This window comes from Salmo salar, chromosome 09 (assembly GCF_965601325.2).
Source record: "Salmo salar chromosome 09, fSalSal1, whole genome shotgun sequence".
Taxonomy (NCBI): Eukaryota; Metazoa; Chordata; class Actinopteri; order Salmoniformes; family Salmonidae; genus Salmo; species Salmo salar.
This window is the reverse complement of record NC_138299.1, coordinates 59,082,672-59,100,980: the sequence shown is the minus strand read 5'-3', so window position 1 is coordinate 59,100,980 and position 18,309 is coordinate 59,082,672. Positions and strand designations below refer to the sequence as shown.

Sequence of the window (18,309 nt, the reverse complement as noted above, 5' to 3'; positions counted from 1 at the left end):
TTTTGACATGTAGCTAGCTAATAAACCATAATCTCAATCCATAGAATACTAGTATTACAAACTGATTGTCATAGCTAGCTAAAGCTAACCAAATAGGTTCTAGTTAGCTAGCTAACATTAGAGTATAACTAGCAATGCAAATGGATTTCTGAGATATTTCTACATGGAAAATGTAGCTAGATGCATGTAGCCGTGTACATGCATGAACGGTTAGTGGCAGACTGCAACCCCTTTCATTATATAAGATGCCCTGTGTCGTTTTCATTTTGTTTGTACAGCTTGCTTGGCCCATTGGGTCCAGTCACTCTGGTTCACACTGACTGTGTGCAATGCCATAATCATCAAATCTTCTCCTTCTCTGTCGCGGATGCCATAGTTGCCCTTAGTTTGAAGATGTAATCCGGAGACAGATGTTTTATACAACAGCCTTGTTCTCTTTTCCACTCCCTCTGCATTTGTAACCAAACGGCAAAATTCTATTCATCTCCTTATCATACTCTGCTTCCACCAGGCATTCTACTGATTTCAAAACATTGTCAACTTCTTCTGCGACAACAACACTGTTGATCGCCGTTTCTTCCCAATCACTGTCATCAGAAGAAGGTTCAATGAAAATGCTTTTACTTAAGTCAGGGATTTCCTCATCGTCTGAATAATTTTCAGTCGGAGAGAGTCAACAATGACACGATCGTCCTCCAGAAAGTAGTCCAACTTTTTTTCCACTGATCTTTGTCAATAGTGTCTACTAAATTCAGGGCAGCGTTGTTGTTGAGAGCAGTAGCATCACTTTGCATTTCTCTGTTGTTAACGTTATATCTTTCAAAAAGCTGCGGTAGCAAGTATCTACACATACTGAGCAGCTCATGTTATAGAAGTATGTTTCATGGCAGACCAATCCGAACTCATGTCTCGGCATGTCCATCCATTATCTCAGCCAATCATGGCTAGCGGGAAAGTTCCTGTCTTTTTCCGTGGCTTAACCAACCAGGCTCGTAACTTAACAATTTTATTCGTATTTACAGATGACATACAATTTTGTTATTAAGGCACTTGAAAGTTCACATGTTCCAGAAGGCATTTCTGCAACAAACAAAAAAAACGTTCATATGTCTCTCCTGTGAAGTGGTGACGTCCATCATACGCCTACCTTACTGAAACGAGTCACAAATAAGTTGCATAACGAATATACACACGCCAATTTAATTCCATTCAGTTATGCAAGTTAACCTAGAGACTAATAAGCATGACTGGTCAAATGTATTTACATCAATGATGAGGCTAAAAATGTTTTTATTTTTTGATTCCCCTACCGGACAATTGGCTGGTGCAGATTTTATCGGCTTTTCTATTTTTTTTATCTTCCAAAAGCCGGCTAACACCGGCTAACTGAAACCCTGCTTGGTGGCACAGATTACTGTTCCATCTGAGCTGGGCGCTCTGCCCTCAGCAGCTGTACCTGGTCAGGTGACGTGTCATAGCCTGGTTGTCTGCTGGAACAGGTCCACTCATTTCACTGTGGTGTGGCTTCACACTGATCTCCATTCACTGTGGTGTGGCTTCACACTGATCTCCATTCACTGTGGTGTGGCTTCACACTGACCTCCATTCACTGTGGTGTGGCTTCACACTCGCCTCCATTCACTGTGGTGGGGCTTCACACTCACCTCCATTCACTGTGGTGGGGCTTCACACTCACCTCCATTCACTGTGGTGGGGCTTCACACTCACCTCCATTCACTGTGGTGGGGCTTCACACTCACCTCCATTCACTGTGGTGGGGCTTCACACTAGATTATGTTAGACAGCTCTTCCTAATAGCAGCTCCTGTGACGGAATGGGCAGCGCCATTAAGGGCTGTCTCCATTTTAAGAATAGTGTGTTTTCTTTAAGGAGAAGCATGAGGTCTTTAGTTCGTCTCTGTTCTCTGGCCTGTAAAGTCACTCTTCATTTGGAATGGCAAACATGCATCATCACTATGTTATTGATGGTGTCTGTTCTAATGTAGACTTCCTGAGAAGCCAGTCTGGGTTAGAGTTAACACTAACCCTTATTCGTCAGTATGGAAGCCAGTCTGGGTTAGAGTTAACCCTAACCCTTATTTAAACGGTGGTGGAGGGAATACAAGCAGACAGACTAACAATAGTTTTACCATTCTGACACTGAGGCTTTCCCAAATCAAACAAAACAAGAAATCTTGATAATTTTCTACGATCAGATGCTAACACATTTAAATTGTTCTTAATATTCTGATTATTCATTGAGAAATATGGAGTCGCTAAAAGTTCAGCTAAATGTTGGTAAAAGCTGTTACCTCGTTTATCTACTGCTTGCCAGACCAATGTGTTGGGGTTTCAACCATTTAGTCCATCAAACTACGCTGGAAAGGCTTCATTTGCAATGACACCCGCCCCTTTATAGCGACCCGCGAATCCGTTTACCCCTTTATAGCGACCCACGAATCCGTTTACCCCTTTATAGCGACCCGCGAATCTGCTCCCGAAATAATATATATATTTTTTTTAGCTCTGTTAAAACATGTTTTAGTTTTAAACAGTTTGGGCTACAGAGGAGTGGTTTTCTGTATTGTAAAGGTGCAACCATGGACACGAAGCCACTCTTTTTCTTTCTAGAGCAGAGGCTGTGGTATAGCTAAGCCCAGAGCCACTCTGTTTGTTTCTAGAGCGGAGGCTGTGGTATGGCTAAGCCCAGAGCCATATACGTTTGTTTCTAGAGCGGAGGCTGTGGTATAGCTAAGCCCAGAGCCATATATTAAGAAATAAATGACTAAACCCTATCAGACTTAGTTGTGCTAACTGTTTTTATAGACAAAAGTAAAATGATACAAATTACTTTGCTGGTGATGCGCGCCCCTCAGGTGATACAAATGTAACAGCAGCCTGAGCACACTGGACTGGAAACAACTGTCCAGATGGAACCATTTCATGTATTATCTGACCAACACTAGTGCTGCCAAGTCAACATTACATGTTTATAAGTGAGGTTTCAAAAAAATGGTCACGATTAGGAAAAGTTTTGCAGCACACCTGAGAGTTCCTCAAGCAGCACACCTGAGAGTTCCTCAAGCAGCACACCTGAGAGTTCCTCAAGCAGCACACCTGAGAGTTCCTCAAGCAGCACACCTGAGAGTTCCTCAAGCAGCACACCTGAGAGTTCCTCAAGCCGCACACCTGAGAGTTCCTCAAGCCGCACACCTCAAATAAAATGTTATTGGTCACATACACACGTTTAGCAGATGTTATTGTGGGTGTAGTGAAATGCTTGTGTTTCTAGCTCCAACATTGCAGTAATATCTTAACAATTTCACTACAATACACAAAATACACACCAATCTAAAGGAATGGAATGTGTGCTGCACCACTGTTCCTCAAGCCGCACACTGATTGGAACCATTGGTATAGACCATATGGCATTTAGACTGTTGATGAAATGGTATAGACCATATGGCATTTAGACTGGTGATGAAATGGTATAGACCATACGGCATTTAAACTGTTGCTATAGCATAATACACCTCAACATTGTTTATTAAGGGTACTGTTTTTTTATTCACAATAATGATATGATGTATTAGATGTATCACTAGCTACTTTAAACAAAGCCACTTTATATAATGTTTTCATACCCTACATTACTCATCTCATATGTATATACTGTACTCTATACCATCTACTGCATCTTGCCATCTTGATGTAATGTATCACTAGCCACTTTAAACTATGCCACTTTGTTTTCATACCCTACATTACTCATCTCATATGTATATATTGCACTCTATACTATCTACTGCATCCTGCCTATGCCGTTCGGCCATCGCTCATCCATATATTTATATGTACATATTCTTATTCATTCCTTTACACTTGTGTGTGTGTGTGTGTGTGTATAAGGTAGTTGTGGAATTGTTAGATTACTTGTTAGATATTACTGCATGGTCGGAACTAGAAGCACAAGCATTTCGCTACACTTGCATTAACATCTGCTGACCATGTGACAAATAAATTTGATTTGATTTTAACTCATTTGCTAAATTAATAATCATTTTCTAGATATGATTTTTCGCAAAAGATGCAATTCCTAGGAAAGGTTTTTTAATATTTTTTCCAATGAAAAAATAACGTTTTTAATTTGAGCTTGTTCTTCATTGCACTTCACTGATAAAATACTCCCTAAAATGTAATTTGGTTTGATCTGATTGGTGTGCTCTGATCTGGGACCTTTGATCCTGCATGGCAACAGAGTTGGCTCCTCCTCCCCCACCATGTGACCTGTGTGAGCCAGTAACATGCCTCCTGTATGTAGCCTTCTGTTTACCTTTAGGGAGAACCTGATCAGCATCAACGAGCTCATCACCGTCATGAGACAGATCCAGAACATTCCAGAGCACAAGCTGCAGAGCATCGCTGACGCGCTCGACGACAACAAGGACGGGAAGATCGACATTGACGATGTCATCAAGGTATGTGTTGTTGGGCCAATCAGAAGGACCTCTGGCTGTGTCTTCTCAGCCAATCAGCTGAATGAAAGACAGACAGGTGGTGACAACAAATGAACGCTAACTCAATGTGTGTCTCGTTGTGTGTGTTATTCTAGTTGGTGGAGTTGATTGACAAGGAGGACATTGACATCAACACCAGCCAGGTAGCAGAAATCATGGTGATGCTGCAGAAGGAGGAGAAGCTGCAAGAGAAGGAGAAGGCCCAGAAGGAGCAGGCTGCTAAGTTAAATAACTAGCCCACAGAAGAGGCTCTGCTTGGGGGAGGAATCCGCCTCCCAGATGACGTAACCGGAGCTCATCTCTGGACCCCAGACCTCCGTTCACCCTAAACTGACCTTGACCAGTCGACCAGCACCATGCGCTACCAGCCAGCCACTCTAAACAGTTTCTTCCAACAGAATTAGAGGCTGACTTTTTGTTCTAAAATTTGTTTCAGAAAAAGGCTCTTGTGTCCTTATGAACATTATTTCAACTTATCCCAAAATACCCAACAATTATACTCAAACAACATAGTCTTAGAAACAAATTATGTTTCTGGCACCCAAGCTATCTAATGGTAGTTCTGGCGCCCAAGCTATCTAATGTTAGTACTGGGACCCAAGCTATCTAATGGTAGTTCTGGCACCCAAGCTATGTAATGGTAATTCTGGCACCCAAGCTATCTAATGGTAGTACTGGGACCCAAGCTATCTAATGGTAGTACTGGGACCCAAGCTATCTAATGGTAGTACTGGGACCCAAGCTATCTAATGGTAGTACCGGGACCCAAGCTATCTAATGGTAGTTCTTGCACCCAAGCTATCTAATGGTAGTACTGGGACCCAAGCTAGCTAATGGTAGTACTGGGACCCAAGCTAGCTAATGGTAGTACTGGGACCCAAGCTAGCTAATGGTAGTACTGGGACCCAAGCTAGCTAATGGTAGTACTGGGACCCAAGCTAGCTAATGGTAGTACTGGGACCCAAGCTAGCTAATGGTAGTTCTGGCACCCAAGCTAGCTAATGGTAGTTCTGGCACCCAAGCTAGCTAATGGTAGTACTGGGACCCAAGCTAGCTAATGGTAGTACTGGGACCCAAGCTAGCTAATGGTAGTTCTGGCACCCAAGCTATCTAATGGTAGTACAGGGACCCAAGCTAGCTATCTAATGGTAGTACAGGGACCCAAGCTAGCTATCTAATGGTAGTACAGGGACCCAAGCTAGCTATCAAATGGTAGTACTGGGACCCAAGCTAGCTATCTAATGGTAGTACTGGGACCCAAGCTAGCTATCTAATGGTAGTACTGGGACCCAAGCTAGCTATCTAATGGTAGTACTGGGACCCAAGCTAGCTATCTAATGGTAGTACTGGGACCCAAGCTAGCTATCTAATGGTAGTACTGGGACCCAAGCTAGCTATCTAATGGTAGTACTGGGACCCAAGCTATCTAATGGTAGTACTTGGTTAGATATGCTTTATCTCAGCCATGTGTGAAACTCATTTCAGGGAGGGGTGAGTGTCTGTCGGTTTCCGCTCCACCCTTGTACTTTTTAATAAGGAACTCCCCACACCTGGTTGTCTAGGTCTCAGTAAGGAACTCCCCACAGCTGGTTGTCTAGGTCTCAGTTAGGAACTCCCCTCACCTGGTTGTCTAGGTCTCAGTAAGGAACTCCCCTCACCTGGTTGTCTAGGTCTCAGTAAGGAACTCCCCTCACCTGGTTGTCTAGGTCTCAGTAAGGAACTCCCCACAGCTGGTTGTCTAGGTCTCAGTAAGGAACTCTCCTCACCTGGTTGTCTAGGTCTCAGTAAGGAACTCTCCACACCTGGTTGTCTAGGTCTCAGTAAGGAACTCTCCTCACCTGGTTGTCTAGGTCTCAGTAAGGAACTCCCCACCGCTGGTTGTCTAGGTCTCAGTAAGGAACTCTCCTCACCTGGTTGTCTAGGTCTCAGTAAGGAACTCCCCTCACCTGGTTGTCTAGGTCTCAGTAAGGAACTCCCCTCACCTGGTTGTCTAGGTCTCAGTAAGGAACTCTCCTCACCTGGTTGTCTAGGTCTCAGTAAGGAACTCTCCTCACCTGGTTGTCTAGGTCTCAGTAAGGAACTCTCCTCACCTGGTTGTCTAGGTCTCAGTAAGGAACTCTCCTCACCTGGTTGTCTAGGTCTCAGTAAGGAACTCTCCTCACCTGGTTGTCTAGGTCTCAGTAAGGAACTCTCCTCACCTGGTTGTCTAGGTCTCAGTAAGGAACTCTCCTCACCTGGTTGTCTAGGTCTCAGTAAGGAACTCTCCTCACCTGGTTGTCTAGGTCTCAGTAAGGAACTCTCCTCACCTGGTTGTCTAGGTCTCAGTAAGGAACTCTCCTCACCTGGTTGTCTAGGTCTCAGTAAGGAACTCTCCTCACCTGGTTGTCTAGGTCTCAGTAAGGAACTCCCCACCGCTGGTTGTCTAGGTCTCAGTAAGGAACTCCCCACCGCTGGTTGTCTAGGTCTTAATTGAAAGGAAAAGCCAAAAACCTGCAGACACTCGACCTTACGTGGAATGAGTTCCTATCTTACAGCTACAGTTGACAAAACATTAAGGACACCATCCTATGGAGTTGTACCCCCTTTAGCTCTCAGAACAGCCTCAATTCGTCACGGCATGGACTCCTCAAGGTAGCTAAAGCGTTCCACAGGGATGCTGGCTGTTGCTGACTCCAATGCTTCCCACAATTGTGTCAATTTGTCTGGATGTCCTTTGGGTGGTGGACCAATCTTGATACACACGTGAAAAACTCAGTAGCGTTGCAGTTCTTGACACAAACCGCTGCGTCTGGCACCTACTACCACACCCCGTTCAAAGGCACTTAAATATTTTGTCTTGCCCATTCACCCTCTGAATGGCACACATACACAATCCATGTCTCAAGGCTTAAAAATCCTTCTTTAACCTGTCTCCTCCCCTTTATCTACACTGATTTGAAGTGGATTTAACAAGTGACATCAGTAAGGGATCATAGCTTTCACCTGGTCAGTCTGTCATGGAAAGAGCAGGTGTTCTTCATGTTTTGTACATGCAGTGTATATAGCCATACTTTAAAACCTGTATAATGGCTCTGGTGAGGTTGGAGATGAACCAGCTGGCCTTCCATTCATTCAACCATCAAAGGAAGGATTTGTTCTTCAAGATCACTCCTCGACACACTAAATCTCATTCATTTATTCCACTCAGCCCAATTTTGCTTTTGATTGAACTTTATTTAGTTTTAGTTTTTTTGTTTTTGCGCTCCTGATGTTAATACGTGATAACCGAGTTGTTGCTATTTATTGTGTTGAATGTAAGATGAAGGTTAAGCATTCTAAAGGCTTTATGGTTCGTCACCAAAGGGACCGCATTACTTATAGGAGTCTATGACCTGTCAGTTCTACTGTATAGACTAGACCTGATGTTAGGAGAGACAGACCTTCCCCCCCAAACAGTCTCTCTATTTCTATTTACAATTATAACTGACTAAAGAAGCAATCAAATGTAATAAAACCAATAATCGATTGTATTGATCTGCATGGAGCACAGGGTGAGAGTCTGACCAATCAGCATCTTGGCCTTGAATAGAACCAGACATTATGGATACTGTCAAAGATGTATTGTTGTTTTTGATGAATATATAATATTCTGCCCACTTTGACTTGAGTACTTGACCTGGTTTGTTACTAAATCCAAGGAGGTGTGGTTTTGCGTTTTATAGAGTTCGTTTGGTTGAGTTGTATTGGACATCAGAATGTCTGTCTGATACATGTTGATTTTCGAAACTTCCTTATTTCTGAGCTCTAGGTAGAGGAGTGTACGAGCCTGCTGCTGGTTCGGAGGGCTAGAAGGTCAGGAGAAGGATATTGACATGGTACCTTTTTTAATCCATTCCTGGAATACATTGGGGTTTGCTGTGATGCTGGAGGGTTGGCTGTCGTCTGTTAGGTAGATATATTATTAGTTCAGACGCGTCTCTGCCAGGTCAGTTCAGACGCGTCTCTGCCAGGTCAGTTCAGACGCGTCTCTGCCAGGTCAGTTCAGACGCGTCTCTGCCAGGTAGATATAGTATCAGTGCAGACTAGGAATTGGCGTTATCCAGATTTTCATATCAGACCGTCCTCTTATCCCGGGATTTACAGTATTACCGGTTTAGTACACAAGTGGGCACCAAATAAACCCCATTGGGCGTCTTATTAGCAGAATGCTAACAAAATTAGCACAAGTAATAGCATGGAGGCTGCTACCTAAATATGCTAACGAGCACAAACAAAAATAAGTTAATTGCAAAGACAACCAGTCCAGCTCATAAAATTCTACGTATATAGGTAGGCACTACCGAATGTAATTTTCGATGAGTTTGTACATTTACAAGTGCATGTGAAATGAGAGACATTGTGCAAACGAACAGTACTGACTCTGGAGCAGCATGTCTACATGCTGTGTCTGTGTGGAGTCTGGAGTCGCTAGGGCGACGAGCCTGCCTGCTCTGCTTAGAAGATGGGTGCGGAGAAGAAATGAAAGGAAATCAAGAGAGAGCAGTGGCAGCTTTACAGAGCTGATCCAAAGGGCTTTGACGACTTAATCATGGCAGAAAGTGAACACAATATGATGCCCCCTCACCTTATTAATTTAGCCACTTAGATAACTAGCAAGTTTAATTCAGCATTTTTCAATCAGGAAAAAAAGAAAATGCATTACAAATATCTTTCTGAGTTCTGTAAACACATTTCTAAAATGCTTCTTATTGTAATTTCTGCTCGGCGGCAGACTAATTTTGTGCTTCAGTTCTAAACTCATAATTCAGGACCAGGCAGCGCTCTGGCTGATATGGAGATGCTTTTCTCTCTCCTTTTCTCGGTGTAGCCAGATTATTTTTCTCCTTTAAAATGCGAGTTTAATGTTAAGCAAAACATTAGGAAATGTAGCTGCCCACTTTTTTCCTATGGTAGGCCTAAATATTAGGAAAGGTAGCTGGATACATTCTTCCTATGGTAGGCCTAAACATTAGAAATATGTTGGCCATGCATCGTTTTTGCAAAAAATACCTTGCTTTTCATTGTAAACTCATTTACTTTTTTGGCTGTCAGACAAATATCATTGCACTTCTGTTGTCATCTGATGAAAATGAAGCTGTTTTCAGCCGAATGTGTTGCACTGGAAAACTGTAGTTGCACGTCCCTGATTATTCTATTGAAGCAAAAAACAGACTTTCAATATAAAACACGACCCCTGTCAATACACAGCTGGTCTCACCTGCTCCTGCTTTCTCCAGTTGTGCTATTTACAAACAAACATGTGACTGGGTCAGCTGTTCTGGGGAACTATGGTAAGCTTCATAATATAAAATGTGTGAGATGAAATGAAGAATGCAATCTGCTTTATCTCCTAATGTATTGCACAAGTTGACTACAGGTATTTACTTTTTTTTTAAATCTACAAATATTAAAATGTATTGGAAAAACTTAAAAGACATAGTTTCAGATATGATATATACGGTATACCACCAAAGCCTAGTTCAGGAGGAGTCTTCAACCACTAGAGGACAGGGGAAGGTGTAGAGGAGGAGTCAATTGCACACAAGGTCCAACCAAAATTTGACTTACGCTTTTAACCCACCTCCTCCGAAAGTGACATTCTACATACAGGTATTGGAGAGGTGCAGGGGCCACACTGTGAGCCCAGGGAGCTGTTGTTGTGGGGGGTTAAGTGCCTTGCTCAAGGGCACAACGGCAGGTAGTGGCATCTAGGATTTGATACCAGCAACCTTCCAGCTGACTTCCCACCAGATTTTTCTGGGCGGTCCGGGATTCAAACTGGCAACCTTCCGGCTGCTGGCTGGCCTCTAACCGCAAGGGGGAATTATTTCATGGAGTTTTTAATTGCACAATAGTCTATTAGTCTAATAATCAAATGCATGTTTGTTGTCCATGTGGACTCAGGGTGTATCTGACCATGTACACTGGTTCTGAGATACTAGAGAAGAAGCAATACGTCATTCAGTTTTTATTGGAGAGAAATTAAGTGTACGATATGTTGTTTTCTCTTCATTTTGAGGGCGTACATTGTAATAGTTAATTTATTATCTGAGGAAATGCTATTTTAGTGGATTGTGTTTCAGATTGGGATTGTTTTTAAAGTTGAAGTCATCAGCACATCTAGAGGCTGGTGGGCAGCATGTTAGGGTGAGTAATCAGTTCCTATCCAGCCTGACTGGCAGCATGTTAGGGTGAGTAATCAGTTACTATCCAGCCTGACTGGCAGCATGTTAGGGTGAGTAATCAGTTACTATCCAGCCTGACTGGCAGCATGTTAGGGTGAGTAATCAGTTCCTATCCAGCCTGACTGGCAGCATGTTAGGGTGAGTAATCAGTTACTATCCAGCCTGACTGGCAGCATGTTAGGGTGAGTAATCAGTTCCTATCCAGCCTGACTGGCAGCATGTTAGGGTGAGTAATCAGTTACTATCCAGCCTGACTGGCAGCATGTTAGGGTGAGTAATCAGTTCCTATCCAGCCTGACTGGCAACATGTTAGGGTGAGTAATTAGTTACTATCCAGCCTGACTGGCAACATGTTAGGGTGAGTAATTAGTTACTATCCAGCCTGACTGGCAGCAGGCTAGCAGTAACCTATAGTAACTGTTAGTAACCAATAGGTTGTATAGCATCAGATTGGCAGTATGATGGAGGAGGACAGGGGACAACAGACAGAACTGACTGGAACAGAACTGACTGGAATCTAAGTTCTAGAAGAGAATTCTGTAATAGTTCTATTGAAGTCTGGTCTACCCTTCTATGTATACTGTGGAAGGCTAGTTACTAGGGCTTGGTCCGTATCATATATGATATTATGCACTGATATTGTTTTATGTTTTTAATGACCATCGCACCAAACTCTGGTTAGAGGATTAAATTAGGTTTGAGAGGCAAGACGTTGCAGTATAATGACATTCACTACTTAAAATGTTTATGAAAATAATCCAATGTTCCAAATAACTTGTGCTTATATTGAAGATATTGTATAATTCTGTTTATTTAATGTTTATTTAATCAAACTGAAAAAGTTGGATAACATTTTGAACATGTTTCAGATGACTTGGTAGCGATAGTTTACTTCAACATTAGTTAAAATCAGAGCTTTTTTTGTCATAAATCAAATCTTTATGTAAATAATTAACTTTTACATAAAATGGCACAAGTCTTGAATAAACTTTGGTTGATCCTGAATGATTGTGTTCATTTTTTGGTTTATTTTTTATTTCTCATGCAAGCGTCATGGAATGATTATTCACAAATCTTATACCATAACCTTAACCACCCGTAACCACCCCAACCATAACCTTAACCACCACAACCATAACCTTAACCCCTAACCACCTCTAACCCCAACCCTAACCTTAACCACCCCTAACCCCAACCCTAACCTTAACCACCCCTAACCCCAACCATAACCTTAACCACCCCAACCATAACCTTAACCACCCCAACCTTAACCACCCCAACCATAACCTTAACCACCCCTAACCTTAACCACCCCTAACCTTAACCACCCCTAACCCCAACCATAACCTTAACCACCCCAACCTTAACCCTTAACCACCTCTAACCCCTAACCTTAACCACCCCTAACCATAACCTTAACCACCCCTAACCCAACCCTAACCACCATAACCTTAACCACCCCAACCATAACCTTAACCACCCCAACCATAACCTTAACCACCCCAACCATAACCTTAACCACCTTAACCACTCCAACCTTAACCCCTAACCACCCCTAACCCAAACCATAACCTTAACCACCCCAACCATAACCTTAACCACCTCTAACCCCAACCATAACCTTAACCACCATAACCACCCCTAACCCCAACCATAACCTTAACCACCCCAACCATAACCTTAACCACCCCAACCATAACCTTAACCACCCCTAACCCCAACCATAACCTTAACCACCCCAACCATAACCCCTATCCCTCCTGCCTTACCAGAAGTGGTGTAAAAAGTACTCAAGTCCCTTAATAGAAAATGACTCCAGTAAACATAAAGAGACTGTTCCTTAATAGAAAATGACTCCAGTAAAGGTGTCACCCAGTAAAATTCTACTTGAGAATCAAAAGTAAAAGTATAAATAATTTCATATTTCTCGTATTAAGCAACCCAGACGGCACCATTAACATATTTTATTAAAAAAAAAATTACAAAATTACAGATATCCAGGGACACACACCAACACTGACGTCCATTTACAAACAAAGCATGTGCGTTTAGTTAGTCCGCTAGATCCGATGCATAAAGGATGACCAGGAATGTTCTCTTTTTAAGTGGGTGAATTGGACCATTTTCCTGTCCTGCTAAGCAAAGCATTCAAAATGTAATGAGTACTTTTGGGTGTCGCGGAAAATGTCTGGAGTAAAAAGTACATTTTTCATTAGAAATGTAATGAAGGTAAAGTTGTCAAAAATATAAATAGTAAAGTACAGAACCTATTAGGAAAGGGGGTGGGCCTTTCCTAATGGGTTCTCTATCACTCCTCTATTGTTCTTCTAGTACTGCTACTGATGCTAGTACTGCTACTGATGCTAGTATTGCTACTGATGCTAGTACCGCTACTGATGCTAGTACTGATGCTGATGCTAGTACCGCTACTGATGCTAGTACTGCTACTGATGCTAGTACTGATGCTGATGCTAGTACCGCTACTGATGCTAGTACTGCTACTGATGCTAGTACTGATGCCGACGTTAGTACCGCTACTGATGCTAGTACTGCTACTGATGCTAGTACTGCTACTGATGCTAGTATTGCTACTGATGCTAGTACTGCTGCTGATGCTAGTACTGATGCCGACGCTAGTACTGATGCCGACGCTAGTACTGCTACTGATGCTAGTACTGCTACTGATGCTAGTATTGCTACTGATGCTAGTACTGATGCTGATGCTAGTACTGCTGCTGATGCTAGTACCGGTGCCGATGTTAGTACCGCTACTGATGCTAGTATTGCTACTGATGCTAGTACTGCTACTAATGCTAGTACCGCTGCTGATGCTAGTACCGCTACTGATGCTAGTACCGCTGCTGATGCTAGTACTGCTACTGATGCTAGTACTGACACTGATGCTAGTACTGCTACTGATGCTAGTACTGCTACTGATGTTAGTACTGCTACTGATGTTAGTACTGCTACTGATGCTAGATGGGGTGGCAGGGTAGCCTAGTGGTTAGAGCGTTGGAATAGTAACTGAAAGGTTGCAAGTTTGAATCCCTGAGCTGTCAAAGTACAAATCTGTCATTCTGCCCCTGAACAAGGCAGTTAACCCACTGTTCCTAGGCCATCATTGAAAATAAGAATTTGTTGCCTAGTTAAATAAAGGTAAAATATATCTATATATTTTTTTATTATGTTAGTAATGATGCTAGTACTGCTACTGATATTAGTACTGTTGCTAGTACTGCTACTGATGCTAGTACTGCTACTGATGTGAGTACTGATGCTTGTACTGCTACTGATGCTTGTACTGCTACTGAAGCTAGTACTGCTACTGATGCTAGTACTGCTACTGATGTTAGTACTGCTGCTGATGTTAGTACTGCTGCTGATGTTAGTACTGCTACTGATGCTAGTACTGCTACTGATGTTAGTACTGTTGCTAGTACTGCTACTGATGCTAGTACCACTACTGATGCTAGTACTGATACTGATGCTAGTACTGCTACTGATGTTAGTACTGCTACTGATGTTAGTACCGCTACTGATGTTAGTACTGTTGCTAGTACTGCTACTGATGCTAGTACTGCTACTGATGCTAGTACTGCTACTGATGTTAGTACTGCTGCTGATGTTAGTACTGTTGCTTGTACTGCTACTGATGCTTGTACTGCTACTGATGCTAGTACTGCTACTGATGCTAGTACTGCTGCTGATGCTAGTACTGCTACTGTTGCTAGTACTGCTACTGATGCTAGTACTGCTACTGATGCTAGTACTGCTACTGATGCTAGTACTGCTACTGATGCTAGTACTGTTGGCTGTGTACTGGCTAGCTGATGGCTAGTACTGCTACTGATGTTAGTACTGCTGCTGATGTTAGTACTGCTACTGATGTTAGTACTGTTGCTAGTACTGCTACTGATGCTACTGCTACTGATGCTAGTACCTCTACTGATGCTAGCACTGCTACTGATGCTAGTATTGTTACTGATGCTAGTACTGCTACTGATGCTAGTACTGCTACTGATGCTAGTACTGCTACTGATGTTAGTACTGCTACTGATGTTAGTACCGCTACTGATGCTAGTACTGCTACTGATGTTAGTACTGCTACTGATGTTAGTACTGCTACTGATGCTAGTACTGTTGCTAGTACTGCTACTGATGTTAGTACTGTTGCTTGTACTGCTACTGATGCTAGTACTGCTACTGATGCTAGTACTGCTACTGATGTTAGTACTGCTGCTGATGCTAGTACTGCTACTGATGCTAGTACCGCTACTGATGCTAGTACCGCTACTGTTGCTAGTACTGCTACTGATGCTAGTATTGTTACTGATGCTAGTATTGCTACTGATGCTAGTACTGCTACTGATGCTAGTACTGCTACTAATGCTAGTACCGCTGCTGATGCTAGTACCGCTACTGATGCTAGTACTGCTACTGATGCTAGTACTGCTACTGATGTTAGTACTGTTGCTTGTACTGCTACTGATGCTAGTACTGCTACTGATGTTAGTACTGCTACTGATGCTAGTACTGTTGCTAGTACTGCTACTGATGCTACTGCTACTAATGCTACTGATGCTATTACCGCTACTGATGCTAGTACTGCTACTGATGCTAGTATTGTTACTGATGCTAGTACTGCTACTGTTGCTTGTACTGCTACTGATGCTAGTACTGCTACTGATGCTAGTACTGCTACTGATGTTAGTACTGCTACTGATGCTAGTACTGCTACTAATGCTAGTACTGTTGCTAGTACTGCTACTGATGTTAGTACTGTTGCTTGTACTGCTACTGATGCTAGTACTGCTACTGATGTTAGTACTGCTGCTGATGTTAGTACTGTTGCTTGTACTGCTACTGATGCTAGTACTGCTACTGATGCTAGTACTGCTACTGATGTTAGTACTGCTGCTGATGCTAGTACTGCTACTGATGTTAGTACTGCTGCTGATGTTAGTACTGCTACTGTTGCTAGTACTGCTACTGATGCTAGTACTGTTGCTTGTACTGCTACTGATGCTAGTACTGCTACTGATGCTAGTACTGCTACTGATGCTAGTACCGCTACTGATGCTAGTACTGCTACTGATGCTAGTATTGTTACTGATGCTAGTACTGTTGCTTGTACTGCTGCTGATGTTAGTACTGCTACTGATGCTAGTACTGCTACTGATGCTAGTACTGATACTGATGCTAGTACTGCTACTGATGTTAGTACTGCTACTGATGTTAGTACCGCTACTGATGTTAGTACTGCTACTGATGCTAGTACTGCTACTGATGTTAGTACTGCTGCTGATGTTAGTACTGTTGCTTGTACTGCTACTGATGCTAGTACTGCTACTGATGCTAGATGGGGTGGCAGGGTAGCCTAGTGGTTAGAGCGTTGGAATAGTAACTGAAAGGTTGCAAGTTTGAATCCCTGAGCTGTCAAAGTACAAATCTGTCATTCTGCCCCTGAACAAGGCAGTTAACCCACTGTTCCTAGGCCATCATTGAAAATAAGAATTTGTTGCCTAGTTAAATAAAGGTAAAATATATAATATAAATATTATGTTAGTAATGATGCTAGTACTGCTACTGATATTAGTACTGTTGCTAGTACTGCTACTGATGCTAGTACTGCTACTGATGTTAGTACTGTTGCTAGTACTGCTACTGATGCTACTGCTACTGATGCTAGTACCGCTACTGATGCTAGTACTGCTACTGATGCTAGTACTGATACTGATGCTAGTACTGCTACTGATGTTAGTACCGCTACTGATGTTAGTACTGTTGCTAGTACTGCTACTGATGCTAGTACTGCTACTGATGCTAGTACTGCTACTGATGTTAGTACTGCTGCTGATGTTAGTACTGTTGCTTGTACTGCTACTGATGGTAGTACTGCTTCTGATGCTAGTACTGCTACTGATGTTAGTACTGCTGCTGATGTTAGTACTGCTACTGTTGCTAGTACTGCTACTGATGCTAGTACTGCTACTGATGCTAGTACCGCTACTGATGCTAGTACTGCTACTGATGCTAGTACTGCTACTGATGCTAGTACTGCTACTGATGCTAGTACTGTTGCTTGTACTGCTACTGATGCTAGTACTGCTACTGATGCTAGTACTGCTACTGATGTTAGTACTGCTGCTGATGCTAGTACTGCTACTGATGCTAGTACTGCTACTGATGCTAGTACCGCTACTGATGCTAGTACTGCTACTGATGCTAGTACTGCTGCTGATGCTAGTACTGCTACTGATGCTAGTACTGTTGCTTGTACTGCTACTGATGCTAGTACTGCTACTGATGCTAGTACTGCTACTGATGTTAGTACTGCTGCTGATGCTAGTACTGCTACTGATGCTAGTACTGCTACTGATGCTAGTACTGTTGCTAGTACTGCTACTGATGCTACTGCTACTAATGCTACTGATGCTAGTACCGCTACTGATGCTAGTACTGCTACTGATGCTAGTATTGTTACTGATGCTAGTACTGCTACTGTTGCTTGTACTGCTACTGATGCTAGTACTGCTACTGATGCTAGTACTGCTACTGATGTTAGTACTGCTACTGATGCTAGTACTGCTACTAATGCTAGTACTGTTGCTAGTACTGCTACTGATGTTAGTACTGTTGCTTGTACTGCTACTGATGCTAGTACTGCTACTGATGTTAGTACTGCTGCTGATGTTAGTACTGTTGCTTGTGCTGCTACTGATGCTAGTACTGCTACTGATGCTAGTACTGCTACTGATGTTAGTACTGCTGCTGATGCTAGTACTGCTACTGATGTTAGTACTGCTGCTGGTGTTAGTACTGCTACTGTTGCTAGTACTGCTACTGATGCTAGTACTGCTACTGATGCTAGTACCGCTACTGATGTTAGTACCGCTACTGATGCTAGTACTGCTACTGATGCTAGTATTGTTACTGATGCTAGTACTGTTGCTTGTACTGCTACTTATGTTGGTACTGCTGCTGATGTTAGTACTGCTGCTGATGTTAGTACTGCTACTGTTGCTAGTACTGCTACTGATGCTAGTACCGCTAATGATGCTAGTACCGCTACTGATACTAGTACCGCTACTGATGCTAGTATTGTTACTGATGCTAGTACTGCTACTGATGTTAGTACTGTTGCTAGTACTGCTACTGATGTGAGTACTGTTGCTTGTACTGCTACTGATGCTAGTATTGCTACTGATGCTTGTACTGCTACCGAAGCTAGTACTGCTACTGATGCTAGTACTCCTACTGATGCTAGTACTGTTGCTTGTACTGCTACTGATGCTTGTACTGCTACTGATGTTAGTACTGCTGCTGATGTTAGTACTGCTGCTGATGTTAGTACTGCTACTGATGCTAGTACTGCTACTGATGTTAGTACTGCTACTGATGTTAGTACCGCTACTGATGTTAGTACTGTTGTTAGTACTGCTACTGATGTTAGTACTGTTGCTTGTACTGCTACTGATGCTAGTACTGCTACTGATGTTAGTACTGCTGCTGATGTTAGTACTGTTGCTTGTACTGCTACTGATGCTACTGCTACTGATGCTAGTACCGCTACTGATGCTAGTACCGCTA

General features: G+C 42.7%; 1 protein-coding gene across 4 annotated transcripts in view; it reads left to right on the top strand.

Annotated features, from left to right (window-relative positions):
* The window catches only part of letm1 (leucine zipper-EF-hand containing transmembrane protein 1), a 54,861-nt gene extending 43,137 nt beyond the window's left edge, over positions 1–11,724 (top strand). For 2 of the 4 annotated variants that reach the window (XM_045723820.2, XM_045723819.2), the window contains exons 12-13: positions 4,321–4,477; positions 4,612–11,724. In XM_045723820.2, the coding sequence (XP_045579776.1) occupies positions 4,321–4,477; positions 4,612–4,752 (298 nt within the window). In that variant the 3' untranslated portion in view covers positions 4,753–11,724. The remainder of the gene's footprint in view (positions 1–4,320; positions 4,478–4,611) is intronic. The other 2 variants (XR_014378779.1, XM_045723821.2) reach the window with 2 other exon arrangements.
* Positions 11,725–18,309: the final 6,585 nt, after the last annotated feature.